Source organism: Podarcis bocagei (genome assembly GCF_964188305.1).
Source record: "Podarcis bocagei genome assembly, chromosome: 4".
In the NCBI taxonomy this organism is placed as follows: domain Eukaryota; kingdom Metazoa; phylum Chordata; class Lepidosauria; order Squamata; family Lacertidae; genus Podarcis; species Podarcis bocagei.
This window is the reverse complement of record NC_138128.1, coordinates 55,651,768-55,671,853: the sequence shown is the minus strand read 5'-3', so window position 1 is coordinate 55,671,853 and position 20,086 is coordinate 55,651,768. Positions and strand designations below refer to the sequence as shown.

The window sequence follows — 20,086 nt, the reverse complement described above, 5'->3', positions numbered from 1 at the left end:
CGCCAGATTGGAAAATGCTCCCCTACAGTATATTCCACAGTTAAAAAGAATGGCCAAGAATTATTGCAACGATAGCTAAATTAGCAAATTACTTCTTTACTCATTGTTCATGCCAAATGCTTTTTTAAAAAAATTCAAAGGTAGAAGCAATATAACAACTACTGGCAAAAAACCCAGTTTATGAATATGCCATCATTCATTTTGACATTCAACACTAAAATAGTTTAAGAGTGTTGGTTTAAATTTTTGCATTTTGTTAAAAGGGGGGAAATAGATAGTGTGGTAAAATAAAATGAGATTTAGTTGTGATACGATGGTTTGGGAAACCCCAAAGTGCCCTAGAACTAAGTTGGTCAGGGCTTTGTAAATTAATTCAAAAATCTTGAACCTGGCTTGGTAGTAGATTGGCGGCCAGTGCAGCTGTAACAATGGCGTCACATGTTCTCGACCCAGGGCCGTCTTAAGCATATCCGGTGCCATGGTGCAAAGATCCCTCCAGCCCCCTCCCCATTTCCCAGAGTTGTCTTGTGCCATGACGTCCCACCTCCTAATATATCCTGCGTTTTAAAGCCCTTATGTCAGCCCAACACAAGCTCGGCAGCCAGGGCATGTCAAGGCAGTGTACAACAATATAATAAAATGCAATGTCTATATAATAATCAAGTAGACAGTAAACAGCTGGTAATGGTAGATAGCAAAAGCCATGGTAAAAAAGAGAGAAAGAAATTAGTATGGGGATTGGGGAGACCATTCAAGAGAGCAGGTACCCCCACAGAAAGGGTGCTGGTTGATGCCAGATGGATGTTTGGAGGCTGTGGCACAACCAGGAGGACCTCTGCAGATTATATTCTCAACTGGTCAGATCTGGGTGGGAGAAGGCATTCTCTTATTTTCAATATGTTTAGGGTTTGATAGGTTAATACCAGAGCCTTAAACCTGGCTTAATAGCAAAGCAGCCGCCAGTACACTTCCTTTAGCAATGGTGTTGCATGTCACAGTCAGGCACATACCTCAGTTTAACCTAGCTGCTGCATTCTGTACTAGTTGCAGGTTTCTGGCAAATTTAACAGCAGCAAGCTCTGCTCTGCAGCTTCTCTCCTCCTACTCCACATTGTACCTGGTTCGCACATATGTATATATTACATTTGTGGAGGACAGTCCCACGATCCATGTGCTCACACTTGAAATTCATGAAACTTTCAAACTCATTTCAGCCCTTCCATGGGCAGCTGTGGGTAGATCAAGGCACTCTGCACATGCTTAAGAGAACGAAATGGGCTGCAGCTTATGAAAACTTATGCCTCACTAAAAACCCACCCCTGTCTTTAAAGGGCTTTTTGTTGGTGTTTGTTTGTTTTTAACCACTAACTGCATGGAGAGCAGGCTCTTGAGTCCATCCTTACCTCCAAACTGGGTCCTAATGGTAGTGCACCCACCCTCAGCTCTCCCCTCTCACCACCCCAAATCTGACTGAATCCCTCCTCCACCTTTTTCCTCGATGTGGCACCCCTCCCCCTCCCCCTGCACTGGGCAGCTCGAGGTTCGCTTGCTGCACGGGCTTCCTCAGCAGTCCTGCTACTGCCGCTGGGCGGGCAGGAGGGAGAAGGTGCAGAAGGGCAGAAGGTGCTGCGTAGCTTTGCGCGCCACCGCTGCCTCCTCTCCCAGGCAGGAAGCGAGAGAGCACAGCTAGCCATAGGAAGAGCTGCCGCCGCTGCGGCCCAGCATGCCCTTGCAGCTGTTCCCAGTTGGTCCCAGACTCCCGCTGCTGGGCACCCCTGATGGGCAGGGGCCCTGGTGCAGGGTGCCATTAAACCTAATGACTAAGATGGCCCTGTCTCGACTAGAAGCTCCCATCGGCCATTGCATTCTGCACCAGATAGAGCTTCTAAAGCAGACCCAAAGGGAGCCCTGCACAGAGTAAAAAAGAAGATTGAACGGAATGGCATCTATTAGCTTTAAATTCATTTCAAGATGAGTGAATACACCTAAATTTAAGCATGTGTTTGATTCCGCCATTGGCACCAGTGGAACTGACTCAACTTTGGTTTAGTTTCCCTTGTTGACATTACAGTACAGTGGTACCTCAGGTTACAAATTCCTCGGATTACAAACACTTTGGGTTACAGACTCCGCTAACCCGGAAGTAGTACCTCAGGTTAAGAACTTTACCTCAGGATGAGAATGGGAATCATGCGGTGGCGGTGGTGGTGCAGCAGCAGCGGGAGGCCCCATTAGTTAAAGTGGTACCTTAGGTTAAGAATAGTTTCAAGTTAACAACGGACCTCCGGAACGAATTAAGTTCATAACCAGAGGTACCACTGTACTAATTTTACATGCCCAATGGAGAAGTGGATCTAACTCAGTTATGAGCACGCAACTGGTAAAAGGGCATAAAGTGAATGCGGAACAGAACAATACTTGGCATATACTTAAATAAAGGAATTTATTTTTCTTTTTAAAAAAAGGAATCTCAAAACAAAAATTGGAAAACGAAACAGTGGTTTGATCTAGATACAGCAGCACTGCAATATTATTAGACGCGTACGGAGAATTCAAACAGCCAGAAAACACAGAAGCCATTATTGTCAATAACAACCTCAAAAATGAAAACTATTCTCATTTAACAATGTAAGAAACTCCCTGAAAATTAAAACAAAATGAAAAAAACCCTTTGGATTCTAGAATTATTATTATTAATCATATTATTATTATTATTATTTTACAATACCAACAGCCACTATTTTTTTCTAATTGAGAACATTTGGTTCCATTTATTATAAAATGTATATATTTTTTAACATATGAAAAACATTATTGAAGAAGTGCCTGTCTTTTACAGACACTGAAGTATGATGAGTGCTTTAAAACACTGACTCCTAAATATACTTTTAAAACCGGACCCATGATGTCATTTGTAATTAGCAAGTTGTGATTATTTTTTTATTTAAAAAATGTGACACGTCTAGTCATAATATAGTCAATCAATTTAGCTAAGTCTGCTATGGTGAACTAAATCATAGATGAAAGTGTTTTAAGTTGCTCAGAAGTGCAACAGAGAATTTCAGTCCATTGCCTCCCTTGATACAGGCAAAAAGCTGAATCTTTAAGAGTGGCCGGTGTGGCATCAATAGAAATGAACACATCCTTTTTATCAACACTTTTTGGAAGGATAGAATATTTGGATTTAATTTTTTTTAATCATTTGATTCTCAATATATGGCAGTTGCCTTCAGGGCATCCTTTTTACACCTAGCAATTTGCCTTGGGCATCAGGTTCCATGCATCTGCCCTACTGCATGTGGTCCTGCAGGTGTAGACTGGGGGAAGCCACTCCACACCAAGTACTCAGGGATGCGAAGAGATTGCTCCTGCTTTCTCTAGCAGCATGGACCTATTTGCTGAGGAAGAGAGGTCCTTTTTGACATCCATTCACCTTGGAATATGTGCCACTATGCTTCACAGACTTGCTGAGAAGTATTTCTAATGCGATGGAAACAAACCCAACAACAAGCTTCCAACAAGAGAAGGGACCCCTAGCACGTGCTTCACATCCAGAAGGTCCCAAATTCAATCCTCAGAATCTCCAGTTAAAAGGGTCAGGTAGGAGGTAATGGAGAAAGCTCTCAGGCAGACTCTGGAGAGTCACCGCTGGTCAAAGTAGACAATAATGGACTAGATGGATACATAGACTGGCCTGATATAAAGTAGTTACTTTCCTCCCTAACAGCTTATTCAAGCTTCTAAGATGGGGTGAGGTCCAGTCTCAACTTGCACATGGGATGGGATAGTACCCACAGCAGTGTGCTCCTATGTGTAAGAATTTTTGGGTGAGAAGGCCACAGAATTATCTGTCTAAGCAATCAGAACAAATATGGGTGGAAATATACCAATTTTTTTTATTGTTTTCTTAATGCCTATTGGTTTTTGATATTAACAAGGTAAACAACTTATGGAGCTACTGTTCCTCCACTTGTTGAATGGTCTTTCTATTAACTCTGCAGGAATCTTAAAATGCAAAGCTCAATTCTAAGGTTTTATTCAGTTTTCAATTCACTGAGGTGCTCTATAAAGGAAATAGTCCTAGACATCTTTTCCAGGTAATACAAAGACAAAAGTTAATATAGCAACCTTCCAAATTACAGCTTGGCCTCTACAGAATTCCATGTTTTGTTACCCAACAGCTTTCACCGTTATGCAGAGATTCAAATGGATGATTACAAAATTACTGATTTGATCAATGTCAGAAAAACACACACCAAAAAATCAAGTGAGAGGGCCACCCACACTCATGATTCCTTTTACAAACGAGATGCAAATAAGAAATCTGAGATACATGGACTTTTGCAGAGGAAAAGTTTTCAGATTAAAAAATACAAATGTTCCAGTTCAAGAGTCTTGTTACACATGGCAAGTCATGGTTCTCCATTTAATCTTTTTTAAAAGTCAATAATGTGTCCTGAGCAACTGTGCTAAGTTGCATTCTTATTGCTGAACCAGATTTTTTGTTATTACTGTTCAAAACAAAAACTGTTAATGTTGATGGAAAATTAGTGCAGGTCAAGAAAAAAATAAATCACACCTTGAATTTCTTAATGGGAAAAGGCTCTGCGACTCCTATCATATGGGACAGCTCTAGAAGTTTCCCAGTTCTCTCCTCATCACTTATCTTTGTTCTTGTTAAGGTGGGAGAGAAGGCCAAAACTCTGTCTTCAATGTTGCCTAATATTATTTGGAAAAACCATCCAACTAAATTGGCCTGGAAAGAGGAAGAAAGGTAAGAAAATCCACAAGGGAACTATGGCTAAGATGAAGAAGATGGAAAAGGGAAAGCTCATGATGTGCTCTGTACTTTTGGGGAGAGAAGTGGCACCTTGAATTGATGAAACAATTGCCCTCACTGCAAATACCCTCTGTTGCACATGGTGTTTTTTTCTATCTCCCGCATGCATCACCCCCAAATCAACGAGTTTCAATCTCTTGGATCAAACATTGGTATCCAATACAATAGCCTTTTTGTATTAGCTAACCAGCTACAGGAATTTTGAGTTGTCCATCTAAGTAAGAACAACTTTTTGCAAGCCACTACCAGCAGATCTCTTGCAAAGATGGTATCATTGTACATGAAAAGCAATGGGCACTGCATCATCCTTACTCATCATCATTTTATTCATCATGCAAGAGCTTAGTAGAGGAGAAGAAAGCCAGTGGCCAAAGCTAGTTTCAAAATACGCTGGTTGGATAGGAAAAGAAAAGAAACCAATTTGGTCTAAAATATCCAGAGGAGCTGAACAAATGAATCACTGTAAATTCTGTGAAGCATTTATGACTTAAGCCATATCAACATATCTGGGGTACAATATGTTTCTCACCACAGGTGTGGCCATGGCAAAAGACTAAAATGCTTCTTCGCAGACGATGTGTTTCCCAGCCCCAACATCACATCATTGGCTACTGTTGAAAGGAAATATGAAGCATAGAAATAGGGACCATTAATGTATGCTGCCATGTGGTGTGGGGAAGAATTCAACATGGAGACGCCAATTTTCACAGCAGCTCTGTATCTTTCACAACAGCTGCATCTTCATGAAACAGGAAACCATGGTTTAGGACTACATGTGTGAGCAGAAAGGCAGCCACCCTCTTGTCTCACTGGTCAGCTGTGAATCCTGACATAAACCAGGGATTATAGTTCAAAGCAAACTCTGGTCAGTCTCAAAACAAGCTAACTTCAAACATGGACTATAAGAAGCTGACATGTTAAACTAAGCAGGGTTTGTTTTAAACCTCAATTCTAGGTTCATTTTTCAAAAATTTAATTTAAGTTGTATATCGCTTAATTGTAAATAAAACGTTTAAGCGGTTTGCAAAGCATATAAAATAGGCATTTTAAATCACACACGTTAAAAACAAGTTTCAAAAACCAGAACATAAATAAAACTAACTGTTAAAACTACATTATAGGCCAAAGTTACAGATTAAAACACATCAACTTCACATGTCTGGGTAGGCTTGCCTAAACAAGGAAGTTTTTAGCCGGCGCCTCAAAGAATACAGCGAAGGGGCCTGCCTAATGTCAATGGGCAGAGAGTTTCAGAGTCAAGATCTGCCACATTAAAAGATCAATTTCTTACAAGAGTGGAACAAACATTATGGGGCAGAAATGCAAGTTCCACAGATTGAAGTGGGTATATAAGGGATAAGGTGATCCTTTGAGTAAACTGGTCCTAAGCTGCTCAGGGCTTTATATATTAAGAGCAACACCACGACTTTAGCCCACTAACAAAATGGCAAGCAGTGCAGATCTCTGAGCAGGGGTGCTATACGCTGACAGGATCCCATGCCTGTCTCAACCCTGCTGCAGCATTCTGCACTAACTGCAGTTTCCAAACCAAACTGCACATGGAGTGTGTTGTAGTGATCCAGTCTCAAAGTCACCCAAATGTGAACTACTGTGGCTGAGCTCTCCTGGGCCAGGGGTGGTCATAGCTGTCACCCCAGCTGGAGCTGATAGAAAGCATATCTAGCTACATGCCTCTAGTGAATAAGCTGGATACAGAAGGGCCCTCAAGCTGCATACCTGCTCCTTCAGAGGGGAGTGCAACCTGTTCAGGGCAGGCAATTGGCCAGTTTCTCAGTCATGGGAAGCACTCAGCCCAAGAGCCTCTGTAAGGCCAGGATTCAAGTTCAGCTTATTTCTCCTCATCCATCTCATCACTGCATCTAGGCCCAGGGGCATAGGAAAGGGGGAGCGGTCCGCCCCAGGTGCCATTATGAAGGGGGGTGACAAATTATCAAGGAACAATTACTGCCCTACTAGGGCGGTTCATAAAAAACTTTTTTTTAAAAAAAAAAAGCCTGCTCCAAAGGTCCTCTTACTACACTAGGGATTACATAGCTACATATGAAATTTCATGCATATCAGTTAATATCTTGACCCTCCTCCACGAAAATAGCTGTTTACTTGGCCGTTTTCCTATGTCGTGAAGGCTGAAATTTCAACAAAGCATGTGCCTTTGCTATACCTTTTTCGGGCACCTGCTGAAAGCATTATTCTTTAGGCAAGCATAACTAGATGCTTAGGAAGCTGAAGTAATTTTAATCTTAATATTTTAGCTTTTGTATGTTTTAAAGTAGGATTGTTAATTTTTCTTGATTTTACTGCCGTGGTGTTTTTTTGTTTTTTGTTTAGGTAAACCACTTTGCAGGTTTTTTAAAATAAATTTTATTAAATATATAAACAATAAATATAAATAAAGTAACACAAGCCAAAACACAATCCATCCTGTAGATTTAAGTATCTGTCCATAGTCGCCTACTTGTTATCAGAGGCTCAGAATCCACATTCCTTTGTAAGAAAATATGAAATAATGTAAAACCATTTTTGCAGGCAAAAAAATAAAATAAAAATCAATGTGTGTGTGTGGGGTGTGTGTGTGTGACAAGAAATGTTCCGCACCGGTACCACTGACCTTCCTACGCCTCTGTCTAAGCCCAGGGCCCACATGGCCTTTTCTGATGCAGATGTTATGGAGAAACAGAGCTGAGTGTTATAAGCATAGGTAAAGGTAAAGAGGCCTCTGATCATTAGGTCCAGTCGTGGCCGACTCTGGGGTTGCGGCGCTCATCTTGCTTTATTGGCCGAGGGAGCCGGTGTACAGCTTCCGGGTCATGTGGCCAGCATGACTAAGCCGCTTCTGGCGAACCAGAGCAGTGCACGGAAACACCGTTTACCTTCCCGTCGGAGCGGTACCTATTGATCTACTTGCACTTTGACGTGCTTTCGAACTGCTAGGTTGGCAGGAGCTGGGACCGAACAACGGGAGCTCACCCCGTTGCAGGAATTCGAACCACCGACCTTCTGATCGGCAAGCCCTAGGCTCTGTGGTTTAACCCACAGCACCACCCGCGTCCCTATAAGCATACTGATGGCAATTGCTCCCAAATACCTAATGACTGCACCCAGAGGCTTCATCTAGATATCAAAAAGCATTGGGGATAAAATAGTGCTCTGAATTACTCTCAGGGGCCTGAAAAGCACTCTCCCAATGCTGTTCTCTAGACTTGGTCCTGTAGATCGGACCAGAATTCTTGGAACACCGTGTTCCCCCCACGGAGCTGGTCAATGGTATCAATAGTTCCAGCGAGACCGAAAAGCAGGAACAAGGTCGCACACTTCCCCTGTCCTACTTCCATATGTAACAAATAGGATTCAGGGGAAATGAAACTAAGCAAAATTTAATACCATCTCCCAGTCACATGGGAGCAGAAGGAAGGGAGTGGAAGCTCAAGTATTTTGTACAGGCCAGTTTCTGCTCATCCACACAGTGCTAAATGTGGTCAACATCTTAATTTATCTTGGTAAAATAATGCAGGGAGTGAAAAAACCCCAAACAGCTCCCAAATCTTCCTATATCTTCCATTTTGCAAATCTTTAAGCTCAGCTACAACTCCTAAAAATGTATTTCAAACATAACAGATGAAGCAGTCCTAAGACAAATGGGTTCCTATGCATTGGGTCAAGACAATTTTTAAATTGCTTTATGGAATATTTGAAATGTTGTGTTCTCCTGCTGCTTAGAAACATATAGACTAAGTGTGGTGATTTGACTAAAATAATCTCTTTTGAAACAAACTGTTTGTAGCTCACTTTGTTTGTGCTATTCATAGCTCTTAAAATTTGCATGAGCTGTCATCTGTAAGATGGAAGTAAAAACAAATATTTGTCTCCAGTGATCCACATGCCCACACGATAGATCATGTTGCAATTCTTCTTTATGCCCTAATGCCAAGGATGTGAAGTTATACTCTGAAGTCTCTGACGTTCCTGGCAAAATAGACATGGAATAGAAAAGATGTACTGTCATGTGAGGAAGCTGCCATTTTGAGCAAAGCTTTGTGGTTTGAGACTCTCTTTACTTCAAAACAAAAGGTTGCGTATGGAAGAGGAAGAGAGCTGGGAATACTTGCTGGTAGGTAGACTGCATCAACCATACCGATTCTGCTCTTGTGCCTGGGATGCAGTATACAAGGGCGGGAACCAGCAAGAGTTATATAGATCAGTGCAATAGGAACTCAGGAGTCACAAGTTTATTACTGCAACATCCAACATGAATCCAGCACCCTTTCTCAATGGCCTGTGCAAAACTCCACCTGGAGATAATATCAAGTCATTTTCTTGGCATCTTCTTGACATGAGCAGCAAAGGTTGAGTTTCTCATGTGGAGAGCAGGTGGTTTCCTGTGTCTGAGCTCATGTATGTTTGCTCTTCTTGATCTTGCAAAAATAACAGAAACACTGGAAACAGGCTTGGGGTGGTGGGTTTGTGGCGGAGGGGAGAGAGGAGGGACTTTATGCGGCGGGGGGGGGGGCGGCTTTTCAGCAACAGACATAAATGGGAATTCTAACTACAAAAAAGTGCAAATAGCAACAGCATTGGTCCCATGACATTCTGAACCCCAGACATAGTGTATTAGCGTCCTTAGAGATGGCAGATCTTGACTGTATGTTTGAGGTTGCATTAAATGCAAGGCCTGTAACAAAACAGGGGGAAGACACTAGTCTGCAGTGTTGCTGTAAATGAAACAGATGAAGAAGAGAATGAAGCATGGCATAAAAATTCATATCAACAGAACTGATATGAAAAAAGAACGTATGAATAAATTTCTATATTTGCAACAAAACCATCTCATTTTAAGTCTCTGGAAGTCTTGAGTCACTTTGATTTTCTTAAAAAAAAAAAGTCTTAAAACACATGGCTTTACAAGCTGCTGCTCAGAAAATATACATCCCCAAGTCCGACTTTCATTTAAATACAAATGTACAAAATGTAAACTGAGACAATAGAGAAATTTACAAAACCTTTTCTTTAAAAATAATAAGGACAAAGTTCAGTTCTAGTTATGATGCTATTTTAAATACGTGCAAGTTGTTGGACTCCGATTTCTATTGCAATGTCCTACAGAGACAACGGTGAGTCACGAGACCTCGAGTGCCACCTCCAAAAACAGACCTGAGAGGAAAATTCTTCATGAAAATGGGAGGCTCCACTGGAAGGAACAGTGAGGGGGGGGGGAATCTCCCTCAATAGGAGACTCGTTGATCTTCTAGCTCAATGTTGGGTGCTCTCTCTTTCTCTCTTTCTCTCTTTCTCTCTCATCCTCGAAGCTCCATACAATATAGTGGAAGGATGCAAAGTGCAGATTCACAAAAGCCAAGAACTAGCTGCTTCCAGTGGAGTTTGAACTTACATGGTTGGAATTGATATGGTGATTTAAACTGGCCTTTGAGTTTGGAGAAGTCTTGGAATTGTTCTGATGCTGAAAGAGTTAAAAGAGAGTGAAAGAGAGATTGGGGGGGAAAAGTTAAGATTCCCAGAATGTTCTGCATCCACCACATTGGTCTAGAGTTCCCAGGATGAAATGTTATCTGCCAATGATGAGCTGCAAATATTCTGAATCTTGGATCCTTAACAAACCTGTGGTACAAAAGGGGGAAATTGTAGCCTTTTAAACTACTTGTCAAGTTTACATGTCTCCCACAAGCGCCTCTTAGGTTCATAAAATGTTGAGCCCCAGTTTTAAGCAAATAATGACTCCAGGTATGTGTGACATTCAGACAGCCAGGGCATGAAGAGAGCTGTTCTTGGTGTCTACTCATTATTGGGCTTCTGCTACAACAGGGATGAAGAACCTGTGGCTTCCAGAGATTTTCCATTTTCCACCAGCTCCAGCCAGCATGGCCAACAGTCAAGAATGTTGGAAGCAGTAGTCCACTAACATCTGGAGGACCACAGGTTCCCCATCCAGGTAAGCCAACGTCCAAGCTTGAGCACTTTTTGTAAGGATTATAAGGACTACCTGATTCAGCTGTGCTTGGATTACGTCAGAAAATTCACTGGATTAAGACAGGGGGCAGTGAAGAATATCAGTGAATTTTATTACAGTGCATTCTGCTCTGCTGGATTCCTCCCCCTTTGAGATGCAAATCTAAACGAACTGCACAATTCCCTGGATTGCCATATAACAAAAACTGTCTCAGCATCTTCTACCTTGAATGTTTCTGGCTCCTTTCCCCCCTTCTTCCACGCGTTGTTCCATGCCCTTCCTCTCTGCTAAATACCTGAACAATCCCAATGCAGGACACAGCTATAAGCCATGGCCACTCAGTTTCATCTCACCCTCAGTATGAATGGCTCTCAAATCTCCAAGCTCTTACCCCTAGACTTTGCTATTGGCCTCCCTGAACAGTAATGAATAATGGGCGGTATTCAACTAAATGAATGTGCAGGCGGAACAACTTCCATTTGCGCAGTGGGAACTTCTCCTCCCTGTCATTCCTGAGGGGCTGGGAGAACCCCCATAACAGTTTTAGGAGGCACATGGGGGGAAGTCCTGTTGTGCAAGTGGAAGTCACTACATATTTATGTTGAATATAAACTGATCTTTGCTGCAATCCCACTGCAAAGTTGTGTATTTCCTGAAACAAAGGACGGGTCTGCTTAAAATGAGGATCTCATATACACGACCTTGAAAAAGAGCAAGCTACAGTTCTCATTAAGTGAATTCTTCTCTGCTCTTGTTTGCTACTTGTTGCAGAGTGCAGTAGTTTTTATTTGAAAAACACATTATGTTTGTTTCAACAGCGATGGGAAATTTTAAATTCTCTAATGTTACAGCAGGCGCAAATGATTTTTTCTTTTTCCTTTAAAGCACTTTCTGCTCAACTGTATGTCAGAAAGAATGCCTCAATCCAGACTAATGAATATTCATATGCAATGTGAAAATCCATTTCCATTTAGAATGGCTCTTACTCACACAAAGACTCAAGGCTCTCACCTGACGCTTAAATATTCTGTGCAGCAATCCTTTCTTCGGCGGTTCCGGCGGGTAGCTTTTGTTAAGGTCTGGTGAGATAGTACCATTTGGTCCAAACACATTTAGTTCTTTAAAACATTCCGTTTCGATCATCTAGCAAAATGAAAAGAAGAGGGGAATACATTATTGCACCTGCATTTTCTTTTTGGGCTCTTGTTTGAAAATGCTTAGGCAGCCAAAGAAAATTGCAGTCCCTACTCTCCTGCCCAAGGAATGCAAATATTCTCAAAATGTTCCTGTCTCCACCTCCATCGTTTAGGCTGGATCCTGCTCAGAGGGCCTTCTGGTGGTTTCCTATTGTGAGAAGTGAGGTTACAGGGAACCAGGCAGAGGGCCTTCTCAGTAGTCATGCCCACCCTGTGGAACACCGTCCCTTCAGATGTCAACAAGATAAACAACCACCCGCACCATCCTAAATCTGTCACTGTCCCAGGGAAGAGGATTCTGTAATGCCACCCTCTTGGAGGCACACACACAGAGGGACCTCAATTGTTAATCTCCGAGTCTGGGCAGGTTCGTACGGGAAAAGGTGGCCCATGTGGTATTCTGAACCGCACAGGTTTTCAGTCTCAGATTTGCAGACCACCATTCTTTAAAGACAGAAAGAGGGAAGCTATTTCTTTTCATATATTGCTAGTCAACAACTCTCATTTTCCCTGACCGCTGGGACACGCTGACTGGGGCTGATGGGAGTCCAGCAATACCTGGAGAACCACAGGTTCTCCACCTCTGCTTTCAAGCATATGCTTTCCATCAGGGGCTGGTAGAGCTGAAGCTGGGTAGTGGGGGTGTTATCCACAATAAATAATCTGTCGGTTTTCTACTCACAGCCCGACTGACTGCCATCTTTGAAGTTTAAACTGGTTTGTGGCCTAGCAGGCAGCTCAACTAGCTGAGCTTTTCATTCTCTCTCATTCTGGTGGTGCATAAGCAGCAGTCTGCTGTGTGTGAAGATCTCTGCAGTTCAATGGATAACCTTGCAGCTTCAACTCTGCACTCGTTCTGTGTCAAACTGATTGCACAGTTTGATGCTGTGCACAGACTTATGTGAATGTCGTGGTGCACAGGATAGCAACTCTACAGACAGATGATGAAAGGAAAAGTGGCTGAATGGCTGTGAGGCCAACCTTGGGACTCCGATAGTGTCTAGAGAGGGGCAGCAGTTCTGTCGACTGTCTTGCCATTTATGGGTTCCCACAATGTATTAACAATTTAGTACAATGTGAAATGAATTTGCCTCCATGCTGCCGTGCAGTGGGAAATGTGTTTTATTGGAACAAGTGTTCATTGTTAAACCTCAAACTAGCGCAACAGGGAAGAAGGGAAATGTAACAGAACTCAAAGTGGAATCTTGAAGCCTTTGCAACAAATTACTACTGAACCAATTACCGTAAACCTATTTCCTATAATAAAATGAACCTCACAATGATGGAGAATATTATATGCATAACAGCGTAAACTAAACACAACTGTACGGTCATAGTAGTTTAGTAAATAACCATTCTGGAGGTCTCTAAATTGTACTCCATCCTGTCAATTTATGATCCAAAGACTGGTCACATTAGGGATGGCTAACTCTTTGAAGCTTGGGGGCCACATTGAAGGCTGATGAAATCTCTGAGGGCAGCATGCCACTCACATGCTCTCCATATATACTAACCTAGTACACAAGCCCCACTCCCACCCTCCCACCTCTCTCTCTCTCTCTCTCTCTCTGTGACACATACACACAGAAAGAGAAAGAGAAAGAGAAAGAGAGAGAGAGAGAGAGAGAGAGAGAGAGAGAGAGAGGGGCAACAAATTTCTTCATCTTAGTACTGAGGTTCAAACAAGAAGTTCACATTTTTCCTCTCATCGCAGTGCTACAATGGGGCAATTCCTCCATTACAGTGCTGGAGGCGTGAGGGAAGTTTAAATCTTTCAGCTCCGTACTGTGAATGAGATTCAAATTTTCTTGTTGTAGAAACTGAGCTGAGAGGTTTCCCAAGGCTGTGAAGGGGCTCACCTTTCAAAAGCACCATTGTTAGAATGCATTACCGGTCAGTAACAGGAAGGAGGAAACAGGTTAGGAAACAACTAGAGGTATCTCTTACGAACTCCAGCTGATAAGACAGCTGCATCCGTTCCAGGGCTGGGATAGCTTGGCCATGGTGGTACTCAAGATTGTATTCCGGCTACACACTCCATGTGGGGGTTCCCTGGGGCATAATTTGGAAGCTGCAGTTCATGCAGAACGCAGTAGCCAGGCTGTGGTCTTGGGACATTCTCCCAACACAATAGGACACCTCTGCTAAGAGAACTGTGGCGGATGACAATATGCCACAATGCTCAGCTCAAGATGTTGCTTTTAGCATTTAAACCTCTAAATTATGTGGGGCCGTGTTAACTGTGGGAACGCCTTATCCCGTTTGGCCCTGATGGGCAATTGCATTCCTCAGATGGGCCGCTGTTCTGCGTGCCCAATAAATACATCTGGAATCAGCTAGAAGCCAGGCCTTAAGGGTTATGGCTCCAGTTCTGTGGAATCAGATTCTGACTGAATTTACACAAGCACCCAGCATTTCTGCTTTCAGGAGGCTATTAGAAATTTACCTTTTTTAAAGGAAGGTTTTCTTGAAGAGTGACTTGGCCATTTCATATTAAATACTGCAAGGAATTTTGTGTTTCGATGATTTTAAGATCTGTTTTTATTTTTAAATTTTATTTATTTGGTTTTGCAATTTACAGTGTTACAATCACATATCCAAAATACAACATAAAGACAAGATTCCATAGAATCTCTTGGACTTCCCTCCTTCCCTTTGTGGGTCCTATTGTTAGCCATTTCCTCCTGCATCTTTTATAATCAAATCTTTTACATCTCCATTATATCCAAAATTCACCATCAAACTACAAGTGTTATTCCAATCCTACTAACAATTTTAACTATTTACAATGGTTTTTTAAGATAAATTATAAATTTCCCCCATTCTTTATTTAAGATCTGTTTGTAAGACAACTTGGTATATCTCGTTTTCATTCATGGCTTGCCTCTCGGGGTGGAAGCACCAGCTTCCCCGGCTCACTGCTGCTCCCTGGGAGAGAGAGGGGTAAGGGATGGGGACACAGGGAAGCAGCAGAGCCAATCCAATGCTTCAGCTGCTGTGCCTACAAAACCCTGACATCCCCACTGCCTCTTTCCTCCTGGTCAGTGGCAGTGACACTGCAGCTACAAAGTCAGTGTTGCAGCTCAGCTCCAATGCTGCACATTTTTACCACATACCGTATTTTTCCATCTATAAGACGCCCCCATGTATAAGATGCCCCTATTTTGGGGGGCTGAAATTTCAGGAAATGGGGGGAGATAGCAAAAACTTGCTGAGCTTTTTTTTGGGGGGGGGGGGGAAGGATTGCCCAGAGTTGTTGAGCAAAATCTGCCTCCCGTCTGTCCCCTTGCCAGCAGAAGCTGCCAATCGCCCACCCAAGTGGCATTGGCCAATCAACACCACCCATTGATGCAGCAACCAATAACACACACAATAGCTGCTGACAGCCACGGAAGCAACCAACTACCCATGTATAAGACAACCCCCACTTTTTAGCATGATTTTTAAAGGAAATAACCTAGTCTTATACATGGAAAAATGTGGCATGTTGCTGGGTTTTTTTTCCTGCTGTATGCTGTTTAGGAAACATTTATTTATGTATTAAATCTATACCCCACCATTTCTACCAAAACAGCCCAGGGCAGCACTCATTTAGAAGTGGTCTATAAGCCCTTAAATAGAACAAATTTGGAAATAAACAAATAAAAGCCCTGCAGACAAAAGCAACCCATGTCAACTTAAAGAAACGAAAGGCTGCCTTGGCGCTTTATTGCAAGCTTGCTGGGGTTCACTCCCTGACATGGCCATGCCTGAGACCTCAGGACGAGTTAAAAATTAAACAAGGAAGCAAAAGGTTAATCTTGCCTCATTCTTCTAATAGGGCCCAACTGAAGGGTACCCCCTTCAAACCTACACCCAAGATCTATACAAATCTTTCGGACATTGTAGGCTTTTATCTCTGTGCACTGAAACATATTTCAAAATCTAATAAAGAAGAGTACTCTGCGGTCCATTAGAGAACGTCAAAGGTCTCATTTGGTACTCATTAATTTTTAAGAAAAAGAAAATAGGCATGAACATAAACATTACCAACATTATCAAAACAATTGTTCCCCTCTGGAAGTAATAGTAATGTGTCAAATTTTCCCATGAATATATGGGTATTTATGGAATTTTTAAAGGCTGAGGGCGGGAAGCATTAGAATCACCTGACAGGGAAAAAGAAGTATTTATTTACCTCGTTTTGCCATGGAATGGAAACAGAGCCTGTGGAGAACTTGGAATAGAAATCGTCATCTGTTTGGTCCAGGTTCACTCCCTTGACAGTTGAAAACTGTTCTATGTCCAACACGTCTTTGCAGTACACTGCTCTGGGCTGCCGCAGCAGAAAAGAAAAGAAAAGTGAGAGAGTCCAGAATGTGTGGGTGAAGTGCTAAATGAGAATGCTTAACAGCAGCACTGCATTGTAATACAATTCCTAGGAAGGAATGTCATGTGCTGCTTATGCAGATTCAAACCATCAACCCATGGGCCTCAAGATTTTTCAGTGTTGACTGGTAGTTGCGCTCCATGGTGTCAGACAAGGAGTCTCTCCCCTGGGGGTGCTGGGGATTGAGCATGGGAACTTCAGTACCCAAACAAGTGCTCCACTCATGACCTACTGCCCTCACCTCCCCATTAAAACAGTTATACACTGAAGTGTTTCCATTATAGAAAATTGAAGCGCCAATATTTAAAAAGGAAAAAATAAACATAGTTTTTTTTAAAAAATATTAAGTGGAGTATCAATGTTTTAAATTGATAAACAACCCTCCCTCCATTTAAACAGAAACAACTTAAAAGGGGAGAACTAACTGAATGAAAATTTCAGTTGACTTAGCATTTAGGCCAGGGCTCACAGAACCACGAAGTTTGCTCTGCTTGTCCAAGCAGACATGGATTTTGTCTCTCGTGAACTGCAGCCACTCTACGCATAGCTATAACTGGGAAACCCCAGTGGGAGACATCCAAAGTAACTTTTTCAATCTTGGCTTAGAAGCCAAACTCTAGAGAGCTGGTTGAAAAAGAAGTTAAATGGATGCCAATTACAAGACACGAAGGTATCGGGAAATGTGCAGTTTCATTGCCAAGCGCTTTGAAGGTGACGCTTCAAATCTATTTCGTGAGGAAAATGGTAAAACAGTTTGTTTTGTTTTGATGAAATATTATTCTTAGTATACTTTCTGTGGAAGCTTGGGGGTTCTTTTGGATTGAACATGGTCACTGGAGACTCAGGAGGCCTCATTATTTAGGAGAGCCCACTTTCAGCTATAGGTTGTTCCCCAGCTCCAGTCAGTTTTGTACAGAGATAGACTGGCCACCATACTCCCAGGTAGTCCTGACAAGGTGTTGGAAGGTACAGATGTGAATGCCGCACAGCCTGTCCTATCCTTTCTAAGATAGTCTGGAGGATGTTCTTCTCCCACCACTGTTGGGAGTAAGATTCAGCTGTCAGTATGGTATGCTTCTGTCTGTGGAATTGGAGGGGGGAGGGCAGGGAACCACCATCTTGTTCATCCCCTCAAGCAGAAAAACTTTTTGGGGCAGGCCTGCTAACCACATACTAGCCTGATTTCACCATGGCAAAGTTGCAAGGAAAAGTAATCTACACTACAAGCTTATTTGACCTCTATACACCAATGCAACTGTCATGGCTTCCTCCAAAAAATCCTGGGAACTGTATTTGAAATTAATGTTCCCAGAAGTATTTGCTAAGAGATCGTTAGTTACCCTCACAGGATTACAGGTCCTAAGAGTTCTTGGAAATTACTGTTAAATCCATTTATGCCCTCCAGTGACTTTGCCCTATCAAAAATAGTACCCTGAAATAAAAGTATGTGACTGAACGAAGAATTGTTGGACCCTGGCATCCAAGGTCAACATATGGCCACTTAACCATGCTAGCTCTCAAGTAAAACAGAATGTAACAGGGAACAGAAAGCAAGCAGCTGCCATTTATGTGAGAGAACAGTCTCAAGTGGTGTATGCCATGGGTTGCTTTCAAGATCCACTTCAAGTACTGAGATTCTCTTTCAAGCATCACTTACGTCAGGGACAAAAGGAGGGTCCAACATTCCTGCTTCTAAGCGTTTGAAATTCATGCTCTTGAAAAATGGGTGCCTCTTTACTTCGGCTGCACCATCCTCCTGACAACCCAGCCTCTGCTTCACATCTTTGGTCAGTAGCTAGAGAAACAGACAAATGGGATGGCAAGATGGCGGTTGTTTAATTACTTTAACACACACACAGGTACATTTGTTAAACCTTCACAGCCCTGCCTACCCATAAATAGGGCCTTTACAAATTAATTCACACAACCAAACTGTACTACACATTTTAACAAAAAGAAAACAGGGAGTGCATCTCAGCCCAAAGGCTTCTGAGGAATAAATTATATTCACATGCAGCTCAGTGCCAGAATAGGCTCATAAGTGGTTTATAAATAAGATTAATTGCACAAGCATTAAAATATAAACATCCTTAATTTAAAATGCACAATAAAACAACCCAAGCATTAAATATAGCATGTATATAATCAAATTATACAATAAAGTATATAGATAAGCTGGTACTTTTCATTTTAATTTTTTTAAATGGACAGCTAATAAAAAGCTGGCCAGTGCAAAGGCCTAGCCAGGACGGTTGTCCTCTTATATACCTGCTGAGATTGACAAGGCATCTGACCCTCACCTGAATCTCATAACTCTCTTGAAAGGTGATTTGGTCTGCAGCCACAGTGTGGAAATAAAGGATGAGATTGCCCACCAGATATCAGGCATTCTACTATTCAAATTAGGCCCCAGTGTTTTTATTACAATCCCCTTCTCAATTAAGTAATCAATTTTAATGTAGAATTTAAATTCTCAAAACTTTCTTATTTGTTAATTTGAGCAAGTAAACTACTGCTCTCACTTCATTACAAACAGTATTTCTGCCTGCAACACACTTGAGCAAACCTGCTCCTCTTCCTTTCACAGATATTTTGTTGCCATTTGTAGCTGCCTCTGATTAGTTATCATTTAACTCTTTGGGGAAATAATTAGCATCACACGGAAGTTGCCGAACCAATTAACCAACTAGAAGGATTAATGTTAATAGCACCAGTTTTCCTATTACTTGATATTGCTGGATAGTTCTGATGAACTACAACAGCATTTTTAGTTTGCTTTCTGTTGCCACCCTGGAACTTTTCTTTATTAGTGCCACTTTGTTTTGTACAATTCCTTGCAAATGAAGGAAAACAACTTTTCTTCTTGTATATGTTGAAAATATAATTTTGGTTACTGAGAACGAACAACATTGTACATAAACAAGATTGAACACAAGCCTGGCCAGGACATAGGCATCCTGACTGTGACAAAGGTGACCTGTGTGCTTGCTTGGTTGATTAACAGCTGTTGGGAACTTCAGGGTTCCTGCTCTCCCTTCTTATGGTCTTTGTACTGGACCTGAAGATTCCAATAGAGAGCATTCCATGTCAAGAAGGAGGGCAAGTGGGAACCCTATCAAATGACAGGGCAAGAGCTACATAGAGCAGGGCCTTTTCACTGGTGGTGCCCATTGTATGCCTTGCTCTTCCCAGACCTGTTCTATTTTGGCCTGTATTTTGGAGCTTTATAATTTAGGAAGACTTTGGAAGAACTGGTTGACAAGTCTTATCAGTCACTGATGTATGAGCGGGTTTTATTTGCTGCTATTCTGGGCTTCTGGTGCATCAGGGTTTACACCAGCATAATAGAGTTGGCCAGGATGTCAGAAGGGATACAATTTATGAGCTTTCTCCATTATCTGCACAGCAGGGGGTGTTTAGTCCACAGTGCAAAAGCTGAGCTGAAGCATTCCCTGCTGGTTACCTGCTTTCAGCAATAGGGGTCGCTGTTTGCTAGTACTGTTTGCTGTCAGATTCTAGAGCTCCCTATTGGCGGCTCTTAGGTAATTCACAAAATACAGAGTCCATTCATACAGCACAGTGTTCATTCATAAAGCAGTAACATAAATCTCCATTGCTACATATTGGGTGAATATTTCAGCAGTTGAACGTACAGGTTTATGACCATGCTGTAGTGTAGTGCTTAGGCAACTGTGAAT

At 42.1% G+C, this 20,086-nt stretch overlaps 1 protein-coding gene across 4 annotated transcripts in view; it reads right to left on the bottom strand.

Annotated features, from left to right (window-relative positions):
* Positions 1-2,424: 2,424 nt before the first annotated feature.
* The window catches only part of GRK5 (G protein-coupled receptor kinase 5), a 154,606-nt gene continuing 136,944 nt past the window's right edge, over positions 2,425-20,086 (bottom strand). For 2 of the 4 annotated variants that reach the window (XM_081192994.1, XM_081192996.1), the window contains 4 exons: positions 18,046-18,183; positions 16,197-16,334; positions 11,835-11,966; positions 2,425-10,316 (listed from right to left, as the gene is read on the bottom strand). In XM_081192994.1, coding sequence (XP_081049120.1) covers positions 10,218-10,316; positions 11,835-11,966; positions 16,197-16,334; positions 18,046-18,183 — 507 coding nt within the window. In that variant the 3' untranslated portion in view covers positions 2,425-10,217. Of the gene's footprint in view, positions 10,475-11,834; positions 11,967-16,196; positions 16,335-18,045; positions 18,184-20,086 lie in introns of all 4 variants that reach the window. The other 2 variants (XR_014007846.1, XM_081192995.1) reach the window with 2 other exon arrangements.